Here is a 22,111-nt window from a genome sequence, read left to right as displayed (position 1 = left end):
GAGAAGTTTTTTTTTATTTTAAAGTAAGTGAATGTGTCAATCTTTTTTTTTTACACTTTGTGGTTTTTGTATCTTGCTTAACCAGAGTTCTTATATTACTGAAAGTCAGAGATATTTTCTTATACCATATTCTTAATTTTATGGTTTTACCTACAATTTTTATTCATGGAATAAATTGAGATTGTTCTGGTTTTCTATTTCTGAAAAACAACCTACCTCAAACATTAGTGGCTTAAAGCATTTTATTCTGCTCATGGTTTTTGTGTCAAGAATTTAGAAAGAGCTCATCTGGCAGTTTGCCCATTACCCATAAGGCACCAGTTGGGCTACAAAATTCACTTTCAAGATGACTTCTTTCTCTGCTCAGAGATGTGGTTGGTGCCTCTATGCTTCTTGGCCCCTCTCTCTTTTTTACCTGAGGTTTGGTCCTTTAACACTTCTTCACATGGGTTATGCTTTTTGTGGCACGATGGTCTTAGGGTGGTCACTATCCTTACTTGGTGGCTGGCTTCCAACCGTCCTTGGTTGTGTCCCAAGAATGAGCATCCCAAAATCAAGTATTTCCAATAGGCAAGAAGAGAAAACTGCCAGCAGCTAAGAACTATGCCTAGAATTGCTAAAGTGTCCCTTCTCCTGCATTCTATTTGTCGAAGCAGTCACAGGGATTGCTCACATTTAAGGAGGGTAGAGAAATAATCTCATCCTGTTGAGTTTTTGACCTCATCAAAGTCATGTTGGGGAAGAGTCACCTTGGGGAAGGCAGGGCAATACAGTTGTGGCCATCCTTTCAGAATGCATTCTGGCTACAATGGCATTCATTTGCAAATTACATTCATCTCCTACATCACGACTCCTCAAATATATCCCATTATGGTGTCACATAAAGCGATCACAGGCCCATAGCATTTCTAAAATGTAGTTGAACACATCTGCCATTGCTTCATTAGGGCACAGTTCTGCGTCCTTCAGTGATTCTGCATGGCTCCTGGCTCCTCCTCCTGGAGTCTTGGTTCTGCACACTTAGTGATTTTTCCTTTTCCAAAAGAGATGGCCCATGTTTGCACGGAAATATCTTTCTCATATACTTCCTGGTTATTTGAAGCTTGAGATTCTTGAATGTTTTTTGCATTTTCATCTGTTAGCTTTTTAGTCCAAGTGGATGGTGATTCTGCTAGTATTGCTATCTTAAAAATGCTGTGGCTTTTCTGTGAATTTTATTGTGGCTTATTCTATTAGACAAAAGTCACACATAAGTCTTTGAAACAGGCTCTTTTCTCCCTGGGCTGCCTATGAGTCTGCTGTGGTCCAACACCTTCAAGACTGTTAGGCTCTTAGTTAAACCAAGATGCTCTGTGAGGCACTGCCTTCAATCTTTTTGAGGTTATAGTTAAAGTCTTTTTTTTTTTTTTAAGATTTATTTATTTATTTAGAGAGAGAGAATGCACATGTGAGTGGTGGGAGGAGCAGAGGCAAAGGGAGAGAGAGAATCTTCAAGCAGGCTCCCTGCTGAGTGCAGAGCCGGATGTGGGGCTCTATCTCAGGACCCTGAGATCATGACCTGAGCTGAAATAAAAGTTGGCTGCTTAGCCAACTGAGCCACCCAGGAGCCTCAGTAAAAGTCTTTTATAGCCACACATGACTGTCCTGAGACCGTGTTTTACTAGAAACATCTTGAATTTGATGCTGGTTGTAAGGCCATTTTTACTTTAAGGACTTTTGTTGGGGTTGAGATTTGGGCTTGAGAAATTTTTTTTTTTTTTTTTAAAGATTTCATTTATTTATTCGACAGAGATAGAGACAGCCAGCGAGAGAGGGAACACAAGCAGGGGGAGTGGGAGAGGAAGAAGCAGGCTCATAGCGGAGGAGCCTGATGTGGGGCTCGATCCCGCAACACCGGGATCACGCCCTGAGCCGAAGGCAGACGCTTAACCGCTGTGCCACCCAGGCGCCCCAGAGAAATTGTTTTGTTTTTAAATCAATACAAAAATCTTTTGTATTTCCTCTAAATTCTGGTTAAAAACTGTAGTGGTCCTGGATGCCTGGGTGGCTCAGTTGGGTAAGTGTCTGCCTTTGGCCCAGGTCATGATCCTGGTGTCCTGGGATCCAGTCCTGCGTTGGGCTCCTTGCTCAGCAGGGAGACTGCTTCTCCTTCTGCCTGCCACTTGCCCTGCTTGTGCTCTTCTCTCTATGACAAATAAATGAAAGAAATCTTAAAAAAAAAAAAAAAACCTGAAGTGGTCCTTTTTTAGTTTATCTCTGTCTATTCATACCTTGTCACAGAGGCTAAAAGAAACCAATTGGCATTTTCAGCATTCATTCTGGAAAACTCCTTTTCCCAGATCTACCTTTTGTGTTTTCCATGTTGCTGCAGGGACAGTTTTGACGGAAATTGGTCCCTTTATTTGACAAATGAATCAACTTTGGCTTAGAGACACTGTTACTTTTCAGAGGATACACAGACTGTTCCTGAAAGGATTAGGGCTGGAACTCAGGTCAGATTTTCACACTTCAGGTGAAGGAGTTGGGAGGCTAAGCAGTGGGGGTTGGTGGTGGGCTGGGGGTAGGGATGGTGTTGAATTTTTAAAGAACTGAGAGATGGGTGACTGTGAATTCCTCGGATGTGTTTGCACCATTATATGTGTATGTGAATGTGAGAGTGTGTGTGTGTGTACCCAAGTGTGTGCATACGTGCTGTACTTTGGTTGGCAGTAAGACTTCTGTTGTGATTGTTGGCTTCTTCGAAATAGGATTGGACTTCTGTAAGCCAGCCTTCACTTAAGAGGCAGAATAACTTCCACTGGCTTTAGAGATTTATTTAATTTGTATTTTGGAATTGTTTGGAACTACCTGCCTTGGCAACTTGATTTAAAAAATTTAAGCTGTCTTTCAGTTTATTTATCCTTAACTCGATTTAATGATTTCATTTTTTTCACACTGACTTTTCAAATACAGTGTAGTTATTGGATATTCTTTTCAGAGAAGATGAAACTCGACTTCTCTTCATTAGCCATCCTTTTTCAAGTCTATTGTGACTATTTTTGAAATGTTCTTCCATAGTGCTTATTGTATGTGATTCTCCTTATTCACCTCAATACAAACTTTTTTGTACACTACAGACATTTTAACAGTTCTTTATTTCTGTATGCATTTAAGAATAAGATCTGTGTCATTTATTTGGATTATTTTTCCTGTGGGTATCATGGATAAGATTTTAAACCTTTACTTTGACTTAAATAAATAAAAAGTAAACTACCTACTAACTTCTATGTCAACATTAAGGAGAGTTTTTGTGTTACCTTTTAGGCAGTGCAATCTGTCTAACAGAAGATCCTCTGAGGAAAATGTGTATTTAACTACCTTTCTGCTGCTCTTCATCAGAGATGGTCTAGACTAGTTTAAAGAGAGTTAGATTGTATTTAGGCTTCTCTGTGTTACTCCAAGGAGTGATGGTGCCAATGCCTCGGAGAGGTAGGGACAGAGCAGGGTATAAAAAGGCAGGAGAAGGACATTGGGCAGCTCTCACCTCCTCTAAGACTAAGGCTTCCATCTCATTGTGAAGTGTTCCATACTCAAGGGAAAGATGATTGTATTTGAAATAGTTATAAAAATGAATAGTAGGCAAAAAGCTTCTTGTGCCGATATACTCTTCCTCAGCAAGTATCACCGAGGATTAGTCTGTTCATAATTTCTGTTTGCATATGTACCATCTACAAATTTTGGAGAGAGTTGTAAGGCAGTAAGGATTTCGAGCTGGGTGAAAGTAATGGCTTGCCCTAGCAGCCCGTTAAGAACATCTTTAATTGTGAAAATCATTTGATAAGACAATATATTCTATTTATTTCATAATGTGTCACATGTTCGGTTCCCGTTTTTCTTCATAAATATTTATCTGATAGGTGTAATAAATGAACATTGAAAAAATCCTATGTTGGGTACGGTGAGACGCGTGATAATTTGAGCATGACCTCATTTATTATCTGAGGTTTGGAATTATTTTATAAATTCTCAAGGATACAAGAAATGGAAACTATTGTTAAAATATCTTTGTCTCCCATTGACTGCAATACTAGAGATTTCCTTCTTGGTTTTTAGATTTCCTCCTTCCTCACCCCTGAAACCATATCCAAAGAAGCCTGCATACCAAAAGGATGTTATTAAATTTCCAGAATGGAATGACCCCCCACCAGGCACTTCACAGGAGAACATCCCAGTGAGGCCAGTCGTGATGGTAAGTGTGTTGCTAAAAGCCTGCAGGGAGGTGGTGGTGGTGGTGGAGTAAGGTGGTGCTGGTGGTGGCTGGGGGCGGGGCTAGCAGCCTCCAGAAGTAGGAAGTGGTCTGCAAACCCCTAGCCTGTCTGCTTCTTTCTATGAACAATGGTGTGAAAGTTCTTTAAAAAAATATCTTACGTGTCAATAGCTGAGAGAACAGTCACAGGGAAAGATTAGCCATTGGACTTTTTCTCTCTTGTCTGTTAACATTTTTATCAAATACATGGTAAACATTTTCATAGGTTCAGACCAAACAGGTTTCTGTGTCAGCTCCCTTATAATCTCCTTTTCTCCTGTGCTCTAGAAATTATTCTTCTCCCTCTTTGTATCTTCTTGAATTTTGTTCTATTACAAGTTGAGAGTGAGAAGGTTGGGGTGTGAGGTATTGTGGAATGACCCCTAATAGATGAACGAAGGTAGATTCTGCTAGTTTGGGGAAACCTAAGCTTATTGTAGAATAAACTAATTTTTTGCATACTTTTTGCTTAAAACATTCCCAGTAGAAGACTACCATGATTAAGACAATGCTAAAAAATAAACTACAGAGAAAAACTTTTATGTGGCAGTTTTTAAGAATTGTACTCACACCTGTATTTTAAATTAATCTAGTCTGATAGATGTCCAATTCATACTTTTATTTGCAAAGATGTGATGGAAACATTTTTAGGCAATTTAATTAAAAGAAAAAGCATTTTTTTCCTAAACAGATTGTATTCTCAGTTTGAAGAGAATAATAGTTAAGAAGCTTAGGCTTTGGGGTGCATGGGTGGCTCAGTCGGTTAAGCATCTGCCTTTAGCTCAGGTCATGATCCCAGGGTCCTGAGATCCAGTCCTGAAGTGGGCTCTCTGCTCAGCAGGGGGTCTGCTTCTCCCTCTCCCTCTGTCCCTTCCTGCACCGCTCATTCTCTCTCTCTCTCTCTCTCTCTCTCTCTCTCTCTCTTTCAAATAAATCTAAAAATAAAAAATGAAGCTTAGGGTTTATCAAAGATAATTCAAGAAAAAGAGTGGTGCCAGTGACAGAAATAGGGACTCCTTAGGGTTTGCAGGTTTGCAGGATGGTGATGAATTTGGTTTTAAATATGTTTGATGATATGGGGCGCCTGGGTAGCTCAGTTGTTAAGCGTCTGCCTTTGGCTCAGGGCATGATCCCAGCCAGGGTCCTGGGATCGAGCCCCACATCAGGCTCCTCCTCTGGGAGCCTGCTTCTTCCTCTCCCACTCCCCCTGCTTATATTCCCTCTCTCGCTGGCTGTCTCTTTCTGTGTCAAATAAATAAATAAAATCTTTAAAAAATATATATGTTTGGTGATAAACACGGCCTGTATTAAATGGAGGTGCCTCGTAGGCAGATGGAGATAATGATCCTGGAACTTAAAGGCAATATCATATTTGGAAGTCATTTATTCATTCAGCAAATATTTATTGAGTGTCTGCTGTGTACCGTGCATTGTGTTAGGCTCCACAGATACAGTAATATGTGATACAATTTGAACTGTGAAAAGGCTCATAGTGTAGTGAAGCATACAATATAAAAATAGAGAATTAGAAAACAAAGTAGAACTACTTTGGGTATTTGAGGACTTTTAATTCATTCCTAATGAGGAATACTTACTTAAGGTCTAGTTGATAGTTCCCATGCCAGAGAAAGTTAAAATGTAAGCTCCATGAGATCAGGAACATTTTTTTTTTTTGAACATTTGCATTTAAACGGATAATATGACCCCTTTGGTAGAGTGGTTATTCAACAGATATTTTTTTTTCATCATAAGGTCATCTAGTGTTGTTTGTACAAAAGAGATAAAATCCTGTATTAAATTAATATGTATTTTGTCATTGATATAGTAACTTCCCTTTTCTATTCCACTTGGTTCTATGAAGTTGTAATATTCCCGGTGTCATCGGTAGAACCAAGTACTCATTAGCACACTTTAATGCTCCAGTGACAATGACTTGTATCTTCTGTTTTCATTTTCTAATTTTCCAGGAGCCCTTAAGTGGTATACCAATGTCCTAGACTCATCAACCGTTTTCTCCTAAAGCTCATCATTTCCCTCGTCATCTGTACCTGTGTTTGTTTTGATACTTGTGTCTTGTCCCTCTTAAATGAAGTGGGAGAGGTTTGAGCTCCCTGCATCGTAATTCCAGCAAAGCTTTGGCAGCTGCTTCTTGAGCAACGTCCGAAGGAAGAATGGCAGAGCAGGATCTGTTTCCCCATTTGGGCCTTGATGTGGGTTTTAGAACGATGGGGTTAATAGTCAACAAAGAAACCGTTCATCTTTCTTAAAGAACTTTAGCTCATCATTCATTTCTTCTATTTTACCTTCCCTGTTTCTATCTTTGCTTCCTGTTTGCTTGTTGGTTTTTGTTTTATCCAGTCTTTTCTCTTGCTTCACCATTTATACAAATAAAGAAAATAAAATAATAAAATAAAACTGTTGTGTTTGCTGAGGGGCAGTACAGTGTGGAAAGTAAGGGACTCTGGAGCCAGCCTACTGGGTTTGGATCTTGGCTCCTCCATTTACTAGCATTTGAGTTTGTTTCTCTGTTTTATTCGCTGTGTTTGTGTCTCAGTTTTCTTAATGGTGAAACTGGGATGATAATAATACCCTCTGGGGCAGGCTTGTTGTGAGAATCAGGTGAGTTCATATTTGTAAAGTGCTTAGAATGGCGGCTGCCACACAGGTGTTCAGTAACTGTTAGTTACTATTGCTATTATTTATTTATTTAATAGAATTGTTTTCAGGAAGAGACAAAGGAAAATAAATTACCCATGATATCATCCAGAGAGAATTAATATTAACATTTTTGTGGTGTATCCTTTTTTCCATACAAATTTTTACACAAAAATGAGATCATGTTGAGCGTTTCACAGCCTGTTCTTCACTTAGAACAGTGTGCTTAGCTTATTTTTTCATGTTATTAGACATTTGACATCATATTTAATATCTGCCTCTTGTCTAATATGAAAGTAATGTATTTTATTTATCCAGTCCTTTACTGTTAGATGTATACTGTTTCCAGTTTTTAGGAAACAATGTAATGAGCAATCTCTTTACAGATAAATAGTTGAATATATCCATGGTATTTCTTTTTAAAGAATTAATTAATTAATTAATTTATTGAGTGAGCATTTCTTTTTAATTCAGTAATTCTCCAAAAACAAAATCACAAAACAACTTTCTGTTTTTCCAAATTTATAAGATTTTTCTATAATGATACTTTTGTAAAAAAACTATTATAGAAAATCTTTGTAAATGATAGTTGTGCTGTGGAGCTCTTGTTTTCCTGCTTTCTGTAGTTGCATAAGATCTGGGGGCTGCTCTTCAGCATTGTACTTAATTGATTTTTGCTTATAAAAAGTAGAGAATTCTTGAAAGTCATAGAATTTAAGTTTGTTTTAAACAATCACTCAATGTGGACAGTGTGTAAATATGGATAGGTATTCTTTGACTTAATTCTGAATTTTATTTCATGGCTACTTTATTGATTAGTTGGAATTCCCACAGGAAAGAAAATCGTCCATCTCATGCTTATTGCCATCATTCTTTTGTAATTTATGAATATTCATTTATAATGTGACCTGATCCTTAAGAGTTACACTTTACTTCTCTATAGTCCATGTAAAGAAAGTTAGTTCATATTTCTAGTTATTATTTTAACTCAAATTACAAATAACCAAGTCAAAGAAATTTCTGATAAAATCATATCACTGTCTATTGAACTATTTGTTCTCTTTCTTTCTACCCTCCCCCCAATTAGAACTCTGAGATGTGGTACAAGCGTCACAGTATTGCCATTGGAGAGGTACCGGCTTGTCGTCTTGTCTACCGCAGACAGCTGACAGAGGCCAATGTAGAAGAGATATGGAAGTCTATGACATTAGCATAGTACGTGCAATTGATGTTAATGAGAATTTTCAGTGTTTTCTGTTTTGCTTCTCTACTACTCTCTGCATATTAAATTTTCTGAAATTATGTATTAAAATCTTAACTTCTTATTATTTGCAGCTATGCCGCTTAGCAAAACATAACTGAATTCTGGATATTTTCTAATGTCATTTAGATAATAATTAAGAATAGAAATTTAAGGGGGTGCTTGGGTGGCTCATTTGGTCAAGCATCTGCCTTCGGCTCAGGTCATAACGTCGGGGTCCTGGGATCGAGTCCCACATCAAGCTCCATGCTCAGCGGGGAGCCTGCTTCTCCCTCTCCCTCTGCCTGCCACTCTGCCTACTTGTGATCTCTCTCTCTCTCTCAAAAATAAATAAAATCTTAAAAAAAAAACAAGAATAGAAATTTAAAATTTCTTAAACTTTCTAGTAATACTGAAGTTTTATGTTTAATGAAACATAGTGGTAAATTTGGTCTTCTAGGTACTTGGTATAGTACAGGTAATTAAAGTAAATGATGTTATATAGCAGGGGTTTTTTTTCCCCTCACAAACATACTAGTAGCAGTTTCTCATCATTGGATAAGCTGTTTTTTGTTTTTATAGTATCTATACTTATGAAGTTATTTTCTTGGCATTCAAGGTATTATGTTATTAAATTAGTGAAGCAATCTGTTAATGGCCAAAGGGTCTTTTAAGTTTGTTTCATCGTCTTCAATTTCTAGCCTTTTTGCCAAAGATTGGATAAAATGCATGAAAACAATGCATTTTAAAGATTGATCTTTTACATGCCAGGTTTTTGGGTAATACTGATTTTTTAAAAAATAATTAATTTAANAAAAAAATAATTTAATTATCATATATTTTTCCAGTTTACAGAAAATCCTTGGTTTGGAGTCTTTGGAAGAAGTCTTAGACATTCAACTGGTCAACTCCAAGTTCATCATCCATAATGTGTATAGTNTAAAAAATAATTAATTTAATTATCATATATTTTTCCAGTTTACAGAAAATCCTTGGCTTGGAGTCTTTGGAAGAAGTCTTAGACATTCAACTGGTCAACTCCAAGTTCATCATCCATAATGTGTATAGTGTGAGCAAGCAGGGAGTTGTCATCCTTGATGACAAGTCAAGTAAGTGCGTAAAAACCATCCTGGTCCCATTTGACCCACTATGTTGGCTACACAGGTCCATCAGCTTCTTTATGGACCCTTCTCTAAACCCTCAATAAATGTACCCCCTCATTGTGTATAGCTTGTCTCACTTCCTCATGCCTTTTAAATAATTGTGTGGATTAAGGAAATGTCAGGGAAAGGTGAATATCTAGGAGTCAAAGCTTCAGCACAATCCATCCAGAGGCTAGTTCAATGTTAGCCACACTGGACATTAAGTAGTTCTGTATTACTCACAGAAAAATTCCTGAAAAGTTAAGTTTAAGACCTGAGTGCTTGAGTCGATTTGTGACTGACTGGATCTTGGAGATTGATTTTAGGTTTCAAGTAGGTCTGATTGATTTTAGATTCTCACTGACCTTTTCAGTATGGTGTCTCTGTGGCAGATTTTCTGAGATAGTCTTGATTTATGTCATTTTTTTTTCTTGTTAATAAAGGTAGCCCTTTAAATGGTGAAGATGCTTTAATTTTTTTATACCTTTTCTTCGAGCCACTTTACAAGTCAGGAAAAAAGGAATTTAGCAGCTGCCTATCCTGGTTCTTTTATTTGGAAAAATAATGGCATGGTACCTGTAGTGGGTCAGAATCCCCAAACTGATTGTAAAGCTTTATTCTCTTGGATCGGGGATGGGCCAGGGTCGGATGGGTCTTCTGAATGGTTCCTTCTTTACTTCCAACCCTTGATCCTGGGAAGAGCTGGCACTAGAATGACATTTGGATGTGGGAAGCTGGTATAGTACTTTCGGGTTTTTATAAATTATTATTAAATTTAGGGCTGGAGGCTCCTGGGCAGCAAGATAGAACTCTCCCCGAAGGAGCCTGAGCAGCTGCAAGAGGGAGAGAGGTTTTTCTAGGCCCCGATTCCTGACAGGAGCAGAATGTGTCTTTGAAACTTGAAGCACCTCCTCTTTTATATCGCCTCTATATTGGGAATGGAGGAGATCAGGAAACAGAAATAAAGGTATGGCTTCGTGAGTTGTTAGGTTAAGATCAACCTCTACAATTAAATTACATAGAATGATGGGGNCGAATGACATTTGGATGTGGGAAGATGGTATAGTACTTTTGGGTTTTTATAAATTATTATTAAATTTAGGGCTGGAGGCTCCTGGGCAGCAAGATAGAACTCTCCCCGAAGGAGCCTGAGCAGCTGCAAGAGGGAGAGAGGTTTTTCTAGGCCCCGATTCCTGACAGGAGCAGAATGTGTCTTTGAAACTTGAAGCACCTCCTCTTTTATATCGCCTCTATATTGGGAATGGAGGAGATCAGGAAACAGAAATAAAGGTATGGCTTCGTGAGTTGTTAGGTTAAGATCAACCTCTACAATTAAATTACATAGAATGATGGGGTATTGCCTTTGAAATACATCTTAAAATCCTTCCACATTCTTTGAGTAGAACAAACATTAGTACTTTTTTCTACCAGTTAGATGATTGGTCATCTTTCGTCTCACCTAGTGCTTTCAAAGAAGAGCACTTTCAGAAGCCCCAGGTTCATTAGAGCCAATACAGTTCGACTAGTGTCTTCGCAGTTTTTCACAAAACGGAGAAGACCGAGAAGTAGAAGCAGGAGTGCGGGTCCATCTCATCAGATGTCTGTGTCAGGGCCGGGAGGGGAGGAACCCCAGAAAAAAGCCTCAGATGGAAGTTTTTGTAGCAGTGTTAATAGTTATTATTTTAAGGCTGTCCAAAAACTAATAGCCTATATTAGTATATCAGTGGAACTTTCTTGACCCAAAACATTTTGAAAATTGAAACATGCAAAATGATACTTATACTGGACAATGGACATAGAGAATTTACCCCCTTTTGGGGGGAGGGTTGGTGAACTGAATTCACAAGTATAGTTGGTAACTAATATTTTTAATTTTTCTGTCTTTTTCTTCTTTAATTCTTAGGGTAACTGATTAGTTTGTTTCTTCGGAATAAACTATCAAATTTCTGCTTTTCACCAAAGCTTTAAAAGGTGCATTTTGTCCTTTGAGAAGTTTGCAGGCATGATCTGTACAAGCCCATGTTGTGACACTGCTGCTAGGAAAACTTTCCAGTGTTTAAACATTCCTCTCTATTAATAGTTGATGTGCGACTTACAACTGGCACATATGTTTCATCTTATTTGGGCAAGTTGTACATTCTTATGATTTTGTGTATGTATATAATTCTTTGAGTTATATGCAGCTGAGTCAAATATCTTCTTTTTATTTTCATTTCTTTGCAGAAGAGCTTCCTCATTGGGTACTGTCAGCTATGAAGTGTTTGGCTAATTGTAAGTACTAATTATCCTCCAGTTTTATAAGATTAACAGAAATTAGTGCCCTGAATTAGAAAATATTTTTGTTCAATGGCCTGAACATTGATTTGACACCCGTGAGATTGGCAATTAATTATTTTGGGACCAGCGTGCTTTTAGTGATGAATTTGTGCCTTGGCGAAAAGGCTGGGTTACAAAACATTTTCCAAGGAATGTGTGCTTCTCTTTTCTGGTGGATATAATCACACTACAGGTAAAATCCATGCTACTTCTTCTGACCGTTTCATCACAGTACAGAAAAATTAGTTATATTGAATATAATATTGTGCAGATAGCTGCCTGTTGACAATTTATACATTTTTATTTTTAAAACTTCTATTTTTATTTCTAAAATATATATTCCTAAGTATGTCCTGTATTTTATATCTCAATTTGCTCAGGAGATCCTATCCACTATTGGCTTTTTATAGGACATGAGTTTAAATGGGAAAGAAATGTTTTAGAAGACTAGTCTGACTGATAAGCAGAATGGTTTGGAAGGAGAAGAGCTTGCGTGCGGAGAAACGAGAAGGGATATTTCAGTAATTGAATGTAAGATGACGACGGGGCCTGGATTGTGGTGGTCCTTGTGACGAGTTGCATAGGCTTAGTCCATTTCAGGGGCATAAATATCCATTCATTGGATATCATAGGCACTGTAAAGAATGTGTTATTATAGTGTCTCACTAACACTGCCATTTTTCTGGGGATTTTTTTAGGCTTAACCCAAAGAAGGGATTCTAATGGTAAATGGCTTAACCCAAACAAGTAATTTTAATGAGAAAAATTCTAGTTATTTTGTTTGACTAATAATGGTGATATTTGGTCTGTGGGAACTTTAAGCCTCACACATGACCTCAGAAAGGTACCTTTTTGGGTAGGTTTAGCATGTACAGATATAGGTGTAATAAAAGTTTGAATTAGTAGACTCTGAATGATTTATTTAACTGGTGTTTTGTCTGATCATACAATGAAATTAAAGTAACTATGCAGTTTATTGTAGGTAATCTCCGTCATAATATATGGACAATGATTATATACTATCATTCTGGATATGAGTACCAGTTATTAGCTTGTGCGAAGCCCGAAGTTTTCTGTGTTTAACTATTAAATTTTCATTGATTTTTTGGTTAATATTTTGGAACCTCTGAGATATAGAGTGGTTTTAGCTTGGGAGAGTGCTTTTTTATTCTTCCTGCTCAGCCATTTGAAGTAAATTAAATTTAAATTATATCTTTGGCCAGAGTTGGCACTGATGAGATAGAAGGTATAAATGCAAAGTTAAATTACCCATTTCTGAATTTCTGGCAAACCAAGGATTTGGAAGTTGATCAGCTGGGAAAGAATAGAGGAACCCAGTAAAATCAATCTAGGCTACAATATGTTCTGTAATGTGTATTAAGGTGTGGTTGTGATACAGATTTTTCAATGATGATCAAAATGTAGTGAAGAGTACAGTTTTTCCCTTAAGGGAGTTGTAAACATAAAGCCACAAAAACTTGCAGGAATAGTAGAATAACTGGAATTACTCAACAATGGAGGAGAGAGATGTAAAGAGCAACTTCATAATGTTCTCTGTGTGTGTGAGGTGGTCTTGTATTAGATGGAAAGTTCTTGGGCACAGGGACATGTCTCACACGGAGCAAGTGCAGTGCTTTAGAGGTGGTTGGCGTATCCATAAGAATGTTTGTTTATGTGTCCAAGAAAAGAATGATCAAAGAGCAAAGACGTCCTTTTGTGACATGATTAAGTTTTCCAAATCCTGGGGCGCCTGGGTGGCTCAGTCGTTTAGCGTCTGCCTTCAGCTCAGGGCGTGATCCCGGCAGTCTGGGATCGAGCCCCACATCAGGCTCCTCCGCTGGGAGCCTGCTTCTTCCTCTCCCACTCCCCCTGCTTGTGTTCCCTCTCTCTTTGTCAAATAAATAAATAAAATCTTTAAAAAAAAAAAAAGTTTTCCAAATCCTATTGCCCCCTCCCCCCCAAATTTATTTTGAGTCTTTCAAAGTCATGGCCTGTTCCTTTTCCTTCTTATCCTTATTGAGGCTAGATTACCATTATAGGCATCTAATAGGGAACAACCGAAAGGATAGGCTGGCTGAGTTATAGGTATTTTGAAGGCCTCTTGCCTCTTTTTCTGTAAATTTGCTGCTCTCCTCTTTCTCACAGGCCCATTGGTAGACCATGTGCACGTAGGCCTGAGTACTTTCATTGTTGGCCAGCCTCATGGTTGGCCACAGAATGATGGACTGATAGTAAATACAAAAACAGGTTAACTGTGTTTTTCTTCTCTGTCATGTAGATTATAAGAATTCAATAAAGGGAAAAAAAAAACAGATACAGGCACCACTTTTCCGAGATCAGTCAGGAATAACATTTATAAAAGATATTTTGAAGTTCAAGATAATTAAGAAACAAAAAGTCTTAGAACTATGACCGCCTCTCATAGGGCCCACTGTGTACTTGCATTTTTACGGAAACATTGTTTTGTTTGTGCTTATTTTTAACAAGAATGATGAAAAGTTCATAAAGGGACACTGCTTACACAGTGCTCACAACTGCTTACTATCAACCTCATACTTATCTTGGGAGGGAGTAATTCAAGGCAATGTGGATTCCTTGCTAAGACATACCAAACTAATTATTTCAATTGACTAAGCTTGGGGTATTTCAAAGGAGGAAGCAAGCAAGAATCATGGCTCTGTTGGCTGCTAGGTTAACATGGTACCACATACAGATCTTCTGTAATTTTCATTATTTTAGTCAATCAAATGAAATTATTTTATAAGAAGTATACAGAATATTAAAAGGTAAGAAGGTCTTTAAAGAGACTAACAAAAGCCATTTTCACATGGTCCCATTGGCCTTGCAATGTAAAGGCCCAGAATGTTTAACTCGTTTTTTTGTTTGTTTGTTTGATCCTTTCTCTTTAGTTGCAGTGATTCTGAAGGAAGGGTTTCTTTCCACTTTTACTGGCTTTATCTTTTGCTCCCCTGCGGATAGAGACCTGTGTGGGTCTAGTTGTTTAGTCTTGTGGTCTGCTGGCTCAGAATTGGCCAGTGTGCTTGCAATCTGTTCTTCCGTGCTGTCATGGAAATTGAGAGGCCTGGCTGGACTGTTCCTCATGAGGCTACTTGCCATTTCCCTCAAGGCATGGGCAGCTCCGGTTTTTCTCTCCACTTGGCAATGTAAATCTGTGGTCTATGTGTGGATTCTTGGGGGCATTTGCTGCCATATCTGTAGAGAGCTCAGCATTTCTTGTTCTTCTTTGGTCCCAGAAACAACTGGATCTTTTTCTTGCTTCTGCTTATGGTATGGCTGGAACCACATTGTTCCAGGCTTCTAGAGTTACCCCAACTTTGGAATATGCTTTGCTTGACACACTATCTTTTGAAGGTTGGTTAGGGATCAGATAGGGAGTTTTATAGACAGAATGAATTACAGGACACAATATTAAAATCTCCTTTTTAGAATCACTTTAAGAAAAAAGTATAAGTTTTTATTGGTCTGAAGTAGTTTAGTTCGAGGTAGAATTTGATCAACTTAGCTCTGACTCTAGGATTTCATAATATAGAAATGATAAAATAATGAAAAGCTTTGCAAATTGCTTTATAACTTGTCTATTACATATGTGAGCTAATTATCATCTTGGTCAACTGTGTCAAGACCAGGAAAACATTGACTATTTCACAGAAAATAATCGTCATCTATATTTAACAAAAATGCCTTTCAGAAGGATGTAAAAGAAAGAGTGGATTACTTTTAAAATGCAAGTGAGCCAGTGATTTTCCTCATTGTTTTATAATAGATTTTGATTTAGACATAAAGAATATTCGTGTAAGGAAATGTATAATATCAATTTGTATAATGTCAATTTTCCCCATGAAAACTTTTCTGATCTTGATATCTTGATACACACCATACATATGCATAGAGAATCCTTAGAAGTGATCGTCCCATTAATGTTTCTTTCTCTCTCTCTTTTAACAGGGCCTAATTGTTCAGATTTGAAGCAGCCTATGTACTTAGGATTTGAAAAAGATGTCTTTAAAACCATAGCAGATTACTATGGTCACTTGAAAGAGCCTCTACTTACATTTCATCTTTTTGATGCCTTTGTCAGTGTATTAGGTAAGTTGAAATATAATGAACATGTGTCTGTATTATTGACTTTGAATCATTTCATTTTCTACTGTCTTGAGACTTCCATTAGTCAAACCTCCATAGCATTTTTGCTTTTGTTTTAAAGATTTTAATTATTGGAGCACCCGGTTTGCTCAGTGGGTTGAGCATCTGCCTTCGGCTCAGGTCATGATTCCAGGGTCCTGGGATCGGAGCCTGCTTCTCCCTCTCCCTCTGCTTGCTGCTACCCCTACTTGTGCTCACTCTCTCTCTGTCAAATAAATAAATAAAATCTTAAGAAAAAAAAGATTTTTATTATTTATTTGAGAGAGAGAGAGAGAGACAAAAAGCACAAGAGAGAGAGCAAGCATGCGTGGGGAGAGGGACAGAGGGAGAAGCAGGCTCCTTGCTGAGGTGGGAGCCCGACGACAACAGACAGGTGGACACGGGACTCGATCCTAGGACCCTGGGATCATGACCTGAGCTGAAGGTAGACGCTTAACCGACTGAGCCACCCAGGTCCCCCTCGATAGCATTTTTGAAATAAAAACTAATGAGGTGCTTGCCTGATTGCAGTCCTGCTCTATGAAGGAGGAAAAGAAAATGGTTAAGCTCTGTTAGGAAATGCAAAGCAAGGGCCAATAGTTTTTACTTCTTAAGAAAGAATAATATACTGTGTGTCATTTTTGTACAAAAAAGTACAACTTCTGTGGTAGAGAAGAATGTAAATTTGACATTTACTGTTCAGAGTAAATCTACTACTCTGGATATGCCTTTATGAAGAGTCAAGTATGAGAGATGTATTTTCATTTAGAAATCTAATTTCTTTTCATAGAAGGAACAGGTTTTTGTAGGACTGTTTGTTATTTGTGACATGACAAATAAATATAACTTTAACTTTATCAGCCTCTGAAACTTGTTCCTATCCTTCACATAGATCTATACTTCAGAATTTACAGCATCAAAAAAACAGGCTTGAAAGGAAAAACAATCCGTGTTATTGCTGTAGCTCTTTTTTATATTGTTCCTTTCTTCTTGGATATCAGATTTTCCCGTTGTTGTTGTGATTGTTCAATTAATAGTATTATTTTACTGTCAAAGAGTTTACTTTAATGACCGAATCACCGTGTCTGTATCATGCTCTGTTATGTAAATTTGTGGGAACTTGGATACTCTTGTTCGTGAATACTGTGGGGTTTAGCCATCTTTCCCTTCCCTTCTCTTCCCTTTCTCCTCTTTCCATCTTACTTTCTTCTTGAAAAGTAGGATGCTGCCATAGTATCTTCACAAAAAAAAGTTATCAGCAATATTTGAATGTCTCATGTACTTTAAATTTTAAGATTCGGTAGGTTTTCTGATAATAAAAAAATACAACAATTGTAAATCATGTGCATAAGAATGAGTGTGTTTTTAGAGAGATTAATATTGGGAATAGATGAAAGGATTAGGCCTGTTGCTGGGGTTTGAGACCACTGGGTCGTCTTGGTATTTTGTGTTCAACCAAAGGATTGAGGGCTTCTGTCCTTTTGAACATACCTAATGACGAATACTTGCTGCTGTTTACTATACATATGGACTCATTGAGCCGATTCTCATTTTAGCCACTTACTACCATTGTGCCACTGGTAAAATAAAAATTCTAAAGATTTTTTTTTAAATTTATTTATTTATTTTAGAGACAGAGCAAGAGAGAGTGCGAGTAGGGGGAGGGGCAGAGGAAGTTGTGGGGGGAGGGAGAGAGAGTCTTAAGCAGACTCTGCGCTGAGCTCAGGGTTTGATCGCACAACCCTGAGATCATGACCTGAGCTGAAATCAAGAGTTGGATGTGTAACCAACTGAGCTGCCCAGGTGGCCCTAAAGACCGGATTAAAAATTACTTCTTAGATTTTCTTTTCATTTTTCATTTTCATAATGTTCTATGGTAAAAATGATCTAGTTTGGAAACACAAATACTTGGAACTTTTTTTTAGAAAACAAATTCCTATCTGAATCAGCTATGTTTATGACATCACTGGTCTCTTCTACTACAATTGTCCATTTTGATCTCAGCTAGGAATTAAAGCTGATTATTTCTAAATTGATGTCAGAATCAGCCACCCTCTAAAGTTTTACTGATACAGGGTTTAGGGTGGAGAAAGATGGACGGAATGGAGAATTTATGGCAGTTATGTATCCACAAGGATAGACTAATGTGTGTGGATAGTCAAAATTTGTTAACCTTCCCTGATCCAGTCCTTCTTAACCGAACAAATTTAAGACACTCTCCATTGAAAAACACTTACTTTTAGATCCTATGTAGTAAAAGAAGGAATAGAAACTTTCTATTTCTCTTCTAGATTATTATAATTTGATCATTATATGATTAACAAAAATCATCTAGCACAGCGATCCTGTTAAAGTCTGTGGTAAAAGGTAATATATATAGATATGTATAAGCCTGATACATAGGTTTAATCTTAGAGGGGTTGACTCAATTATTCAAACCTTTCGACTTACTTGGATTGCAGTAGGATGCCACTGGATAAGTAAGTAATAACATAGGTAACAAGTCAAGTTTGTATAGAAGCTAAAAATTCTACAGCATTTTCATTGGAAAAGATTTTCAGTTGAATGAATTTTTTGAGGTTTATTCCTTTACATCTAGAATGAAATAAACTAGCTTGATGCAAAACCTGTGACCTAGAGAGCTGTCAGTCACTGAGAGTGAAGCAAAACATCTAAGAGTTCTTAAAGAAAAAAAAAAAAGTTCTTGGACTTATTCTTTACTTATGGTAGAAAAAATGATTTAATTTGGGTCAGCAGTCTGACCTAACAACATGACCGTGTAGAGTAATTCATCTTCATTTCCAAAATGACAGTTTCTTATGAAGACGAGAATTTGGCTGACTCTTAAATGGGGGTGAATGAGGTGGCCTAGCATCCTTCACTCACTCCACATGTACCTAGAACCCCAGGAGCTCTGTAGCTTGTCATAATTTGTCATATCGAAGAGAAAGGGAGACACAAAGGATGTGTAGAAGGACAGGGGGTGCTGTTTGGACAGCTGGGTGACTTGTGGATTGTATAACATTATAATCTGGGTTCCCACACTAGTGATCTCTGGGCTGATAGATTCATCTGGTTTGACCTTGGTGTTTTAAAAAGAAAACTTAATTGCCAAACTTGAGGAAACAGGAAATACACATAAGAATTTGTGACTCTGTGAAGAGAAAAAGTGGCATATCTGGCAGTTTGGGGCTTGAATTTTCCTGGGCACGGACTGCTGTCTGTGTAGCGAGAGCCACCACTAGAGGGAGCAAGTGTTCCAGGGACGTGGAACCTCTCCGGATGCTTTGCACTGCTTCTCAGACTCTCAAGCCCAGTTCATGTGACTCCCTCTGCTCATTTATTCCTTTTTGTCAGCTCCTGCAGGCGGCTGAGCTTTGGCTCCTGGTTTATTGGCGAGGAGGCTGGAAAACTGAGTAGCTCTTTGCTCCTCCCTGCTTCCTAAATGTGAAGTTTAGAAAATGCCACTGAAATTCACTAGGTTGATTGGACACTGGATTCTCCAGCTAAATAGTTGAGATTTTCTTCTAGGTTTTTTAACCTGGAAAACATCTATAAGGGTAGACTTTCCATTCTTTGGTTCTTCTGTCTGACGACTTCTTGGAGATCTTCTGGAGCTTCATGTCATCTTTGCCTTATTACCTCTTGCTTTTGTGTTCTTCAGGTTATCTCAGGATCCTCATCCCACGGTAATTCTTAAGGGAAAACAATTCTTTTTTTCAGAGAGTGCCTAGTTGGTGTGCTTGACCAGACAGAGGGCTCTTGCCCATGTTAGTGCAAAGTTCTTGCTGGTGGTGCTCTCAGAGCCCAGGGCTTATGGCTGGAGCTCTTGAAGATGTAGATGGGCCAAGGGAAGGATGTTGAAGCACCACCAAATTAAATGATTACTGTTATATCAAGACTGTGGGAGTAAAGTGGGGTTAGGTACTCCTTAATGATGGAAATTTAGGGAAATGCCTAGCTATTCCTTGCTATAACAAAATATCTAAGCTATTTATAAATATACTAGTAATCACTAGGAAAACTGAAAAAACTTCTGGGAAAAAAATGCAGACCTTTCTCATACTGTTAATCAGGATAAATTCCAGCTGAGTTAGAGAATTAAACGTAAAAAATGCAAATCTAATACAGTTGGTATTTATCTGATGTTGGGTGTGTGAAAGACTTTCTCAGCATAAAAGCAAAAGAAGTCATAAAAATGCTACAGCAGTTTGGGGCGCTTCGTGTAGGAAAGGGCATCATCTTGTACGTGGGTGAATCTGTGCCTAATTTAAAGCAATTCACAAAGGCAACTTGTTTGCCTTTTCCTTCAAAGCCTCTGGAGAAATAGTCCCTCTTGCTACGTCTTTCTTTAGGCAGGGAGTCCTTGCCAACTGCTCTGTAGTCTCAATTCCTTTGCCTGAGTATAAACCTTTTCTTTTTTATGTCTCTTCTCAGTGAAAATGAAACTGACTTTTTTTTTTTTTTTTTTTTTTTTTTTTTTTTTTTTTTTTTTTTTTTTGTAAATTATTCCTTTGGTTGTTTGAAAACTACCAATGAACCTTCTTGAGTCTCTTATTCCCTGGCTGAACAGACATGGTCTCACTGGCCTTTCAGGGACATCTGGGCCCTCTTAAAAGTCTTCATATTTCACTTCTTATTTGAATCTCCCACAAGGGATAGCTTATTGATAACATTGCATGTGTTAGTGGAAACATCAGGTCTACTTTGCAGGAATAAAAATTTATTTGGATAATTTGAGAGTGGAAAGCTGATGTAACCATCAGAGAATGGGAAGGACAGTGACAAACATAAGGGTCCCACAAAGGGTCTGAACCTGTCATGTCGTCTTCGTGGCTGAGGTGTCACCTAATATCTAATAATAGAGAATATTATTTTAATTGTATTTATTTTTATCATAAGGAACAGTCGGGTTTCTTTGAGTGTTTGATTATTTATTCATTATCCTCCATCAAACCAGCTAAATAACGAAGTGTTTCCCTGATGGAAAAAAGTCTCATAGGTGAATTATGTAAGTTATTTGGTGGATTGTGTATTATGTTTTCATTATTTTATTCTTATTTCACCAACGGAAACATCACCAAACTCCAGTAACTTGGTTTGTTGACCTAAGTGTTCCTATTTCGATGAGTCGCTCTGCCTTTCTAGGCCCTGGTTTTCTCATTGATAAATGACAGTAATGCCTGTCATGCTTCTAGATATCAAAACATGAAACGTAAAGCAATGGGTTACACTTATTTTCCCACTAAGTTTCATTCTTTTGTTTCAAAAAATATAAAAATTGGAACAGTGTATAAATTAAGATGGGGTAACCATGTGTTGCTACCTGGCCATGTTTTCTCTCAAATGACAGCAAGTTTTTTTTAATGCAAAACTACTTGTGGATCTTTATAATCTGTAATTGGGATAAGGACTAGTGTATCATTTTGAAATGCAAGAAATAAGGTCCCTCTGGGGCTACAGAACGTCCTTGTCATTTTCTCGAGAAGGAAGACTCAGTATTTTTATGGTGATGTTGAGATTATAGAAATGACGAAAGATGAGAGGTTATTCTATTAGCTTTTTTGAGCAAAATGAAATTAATCCAAAGAATAAAATAGTGACCACATTGAAACACTTTGGTTATAAAATGAGGAGAGACTGCTAATGTCCTTCAGAAGTTCTTAAAACCTAAAACGCTCCCCACGAATCTAAAACACTGCATGAAACTCTTTAAAATCAGTAATAGTTTGATCTTGAGGACTCCAAAGGTACTTGTTGAAGATGTGTTTGAGTTCAACAGTAGACTGTCATGTGTAATTTATTATTTTTTTTTAAAAGATTGTATTTATTCATTTGACAGAGAGAGGGAGAAGCAGGCTCCCCGCTGAGCAGGGAGCCCGATGTAGATCTCGATCCCAACACCCTGGGATCATGACCCTGAAGGCAGACGCTTAACCATTTGAGCCACCCAGGCACCCAAAGAGGCCTTCTTTGTCGTCATGTGCAATTTAAAACTAAGTTGTATTGCAGTCATTTTTCCCGAGTTCTGTAACGTGCTTTTGTCAGTAAGCTTTTACGGAAAGAATAAAAAGATTAGGTAGTGGTCAGCAATGAGAAAGAAGTTAGGAAACAGAAACAGAGAAGCCAGATTAAACTATTTTTGAGGATCTAAGTATTCCTACATGTGTTCAAACTGAGGAAAGCATTACGTAGCACTCCAAGATTCAAAAGCACATCTAGAAGTGAGTCCTGCTTTGACATTTGAACAGATTGAAAAATAACATGCTTGGGACTGGATGCCAAGGACTGAAGTATTAAAAGCACATCAAACCTCAGCCTTTTCCCCAT

General features: G+C 37.8%; 1 protein-coding gene across 2 annotated transcripts in view; it reads left to right on the top strand.

The window, feature by feature from the left end:
- The window catches only part of DEPDC1B (DEP domain containing 1B), an 83,654-nt gene that overhangs the window by 36,316 nt on the left and 25,227 nt on the right, over positions 1 to 22,111 (top strand). For both annotated transcript variants that reach the window (XM_034656263.1, XM_034656262.1), the window contains exons 3-7: positions 4,093 to 4,228; positions 8,028 to 8,155; positions 9,159 to 9,289; positions 11,546 to 11,593; positions 15,605 to 15,745. In XM_034656263.1, coding sequence (XP_034512154.1) covers positions 4,093 to 4,228; positions 8,028 to 8,155; positions 9,159 to 9,289; positions 11,546 to 11,593; positions 15,605 to 15,745 — 584 coding nt within the window. The remainder of the gene's footprint in view (positions 1 to 4,092; positions 4,229 to 8,027; positions 8,156 to 9,158; positions 9,290 to 11,545; positions 11,594 to 15,604; positions 15,746 to 22,111) is intronic.

This window comes from Ailuropoda melanoleuca, chromosome 3 (assembly GCF_002007445.2).
Source record: "Ailuropoda melanoleuca isolate Jingjing chromosome 3, ASM200744v2, whole genome shotgun sequence".
Taxonomy (NCBI): domain Eukaryota; kingdom Metazoa; phylum Chordata; class Mammalia; order Carnivora; family Ursidae; genus Ailuropoda; species Ailuropoda melanoleuca.
This window is presented reverse-complemented; position numbering and strand designations above follow the sequence as displayed.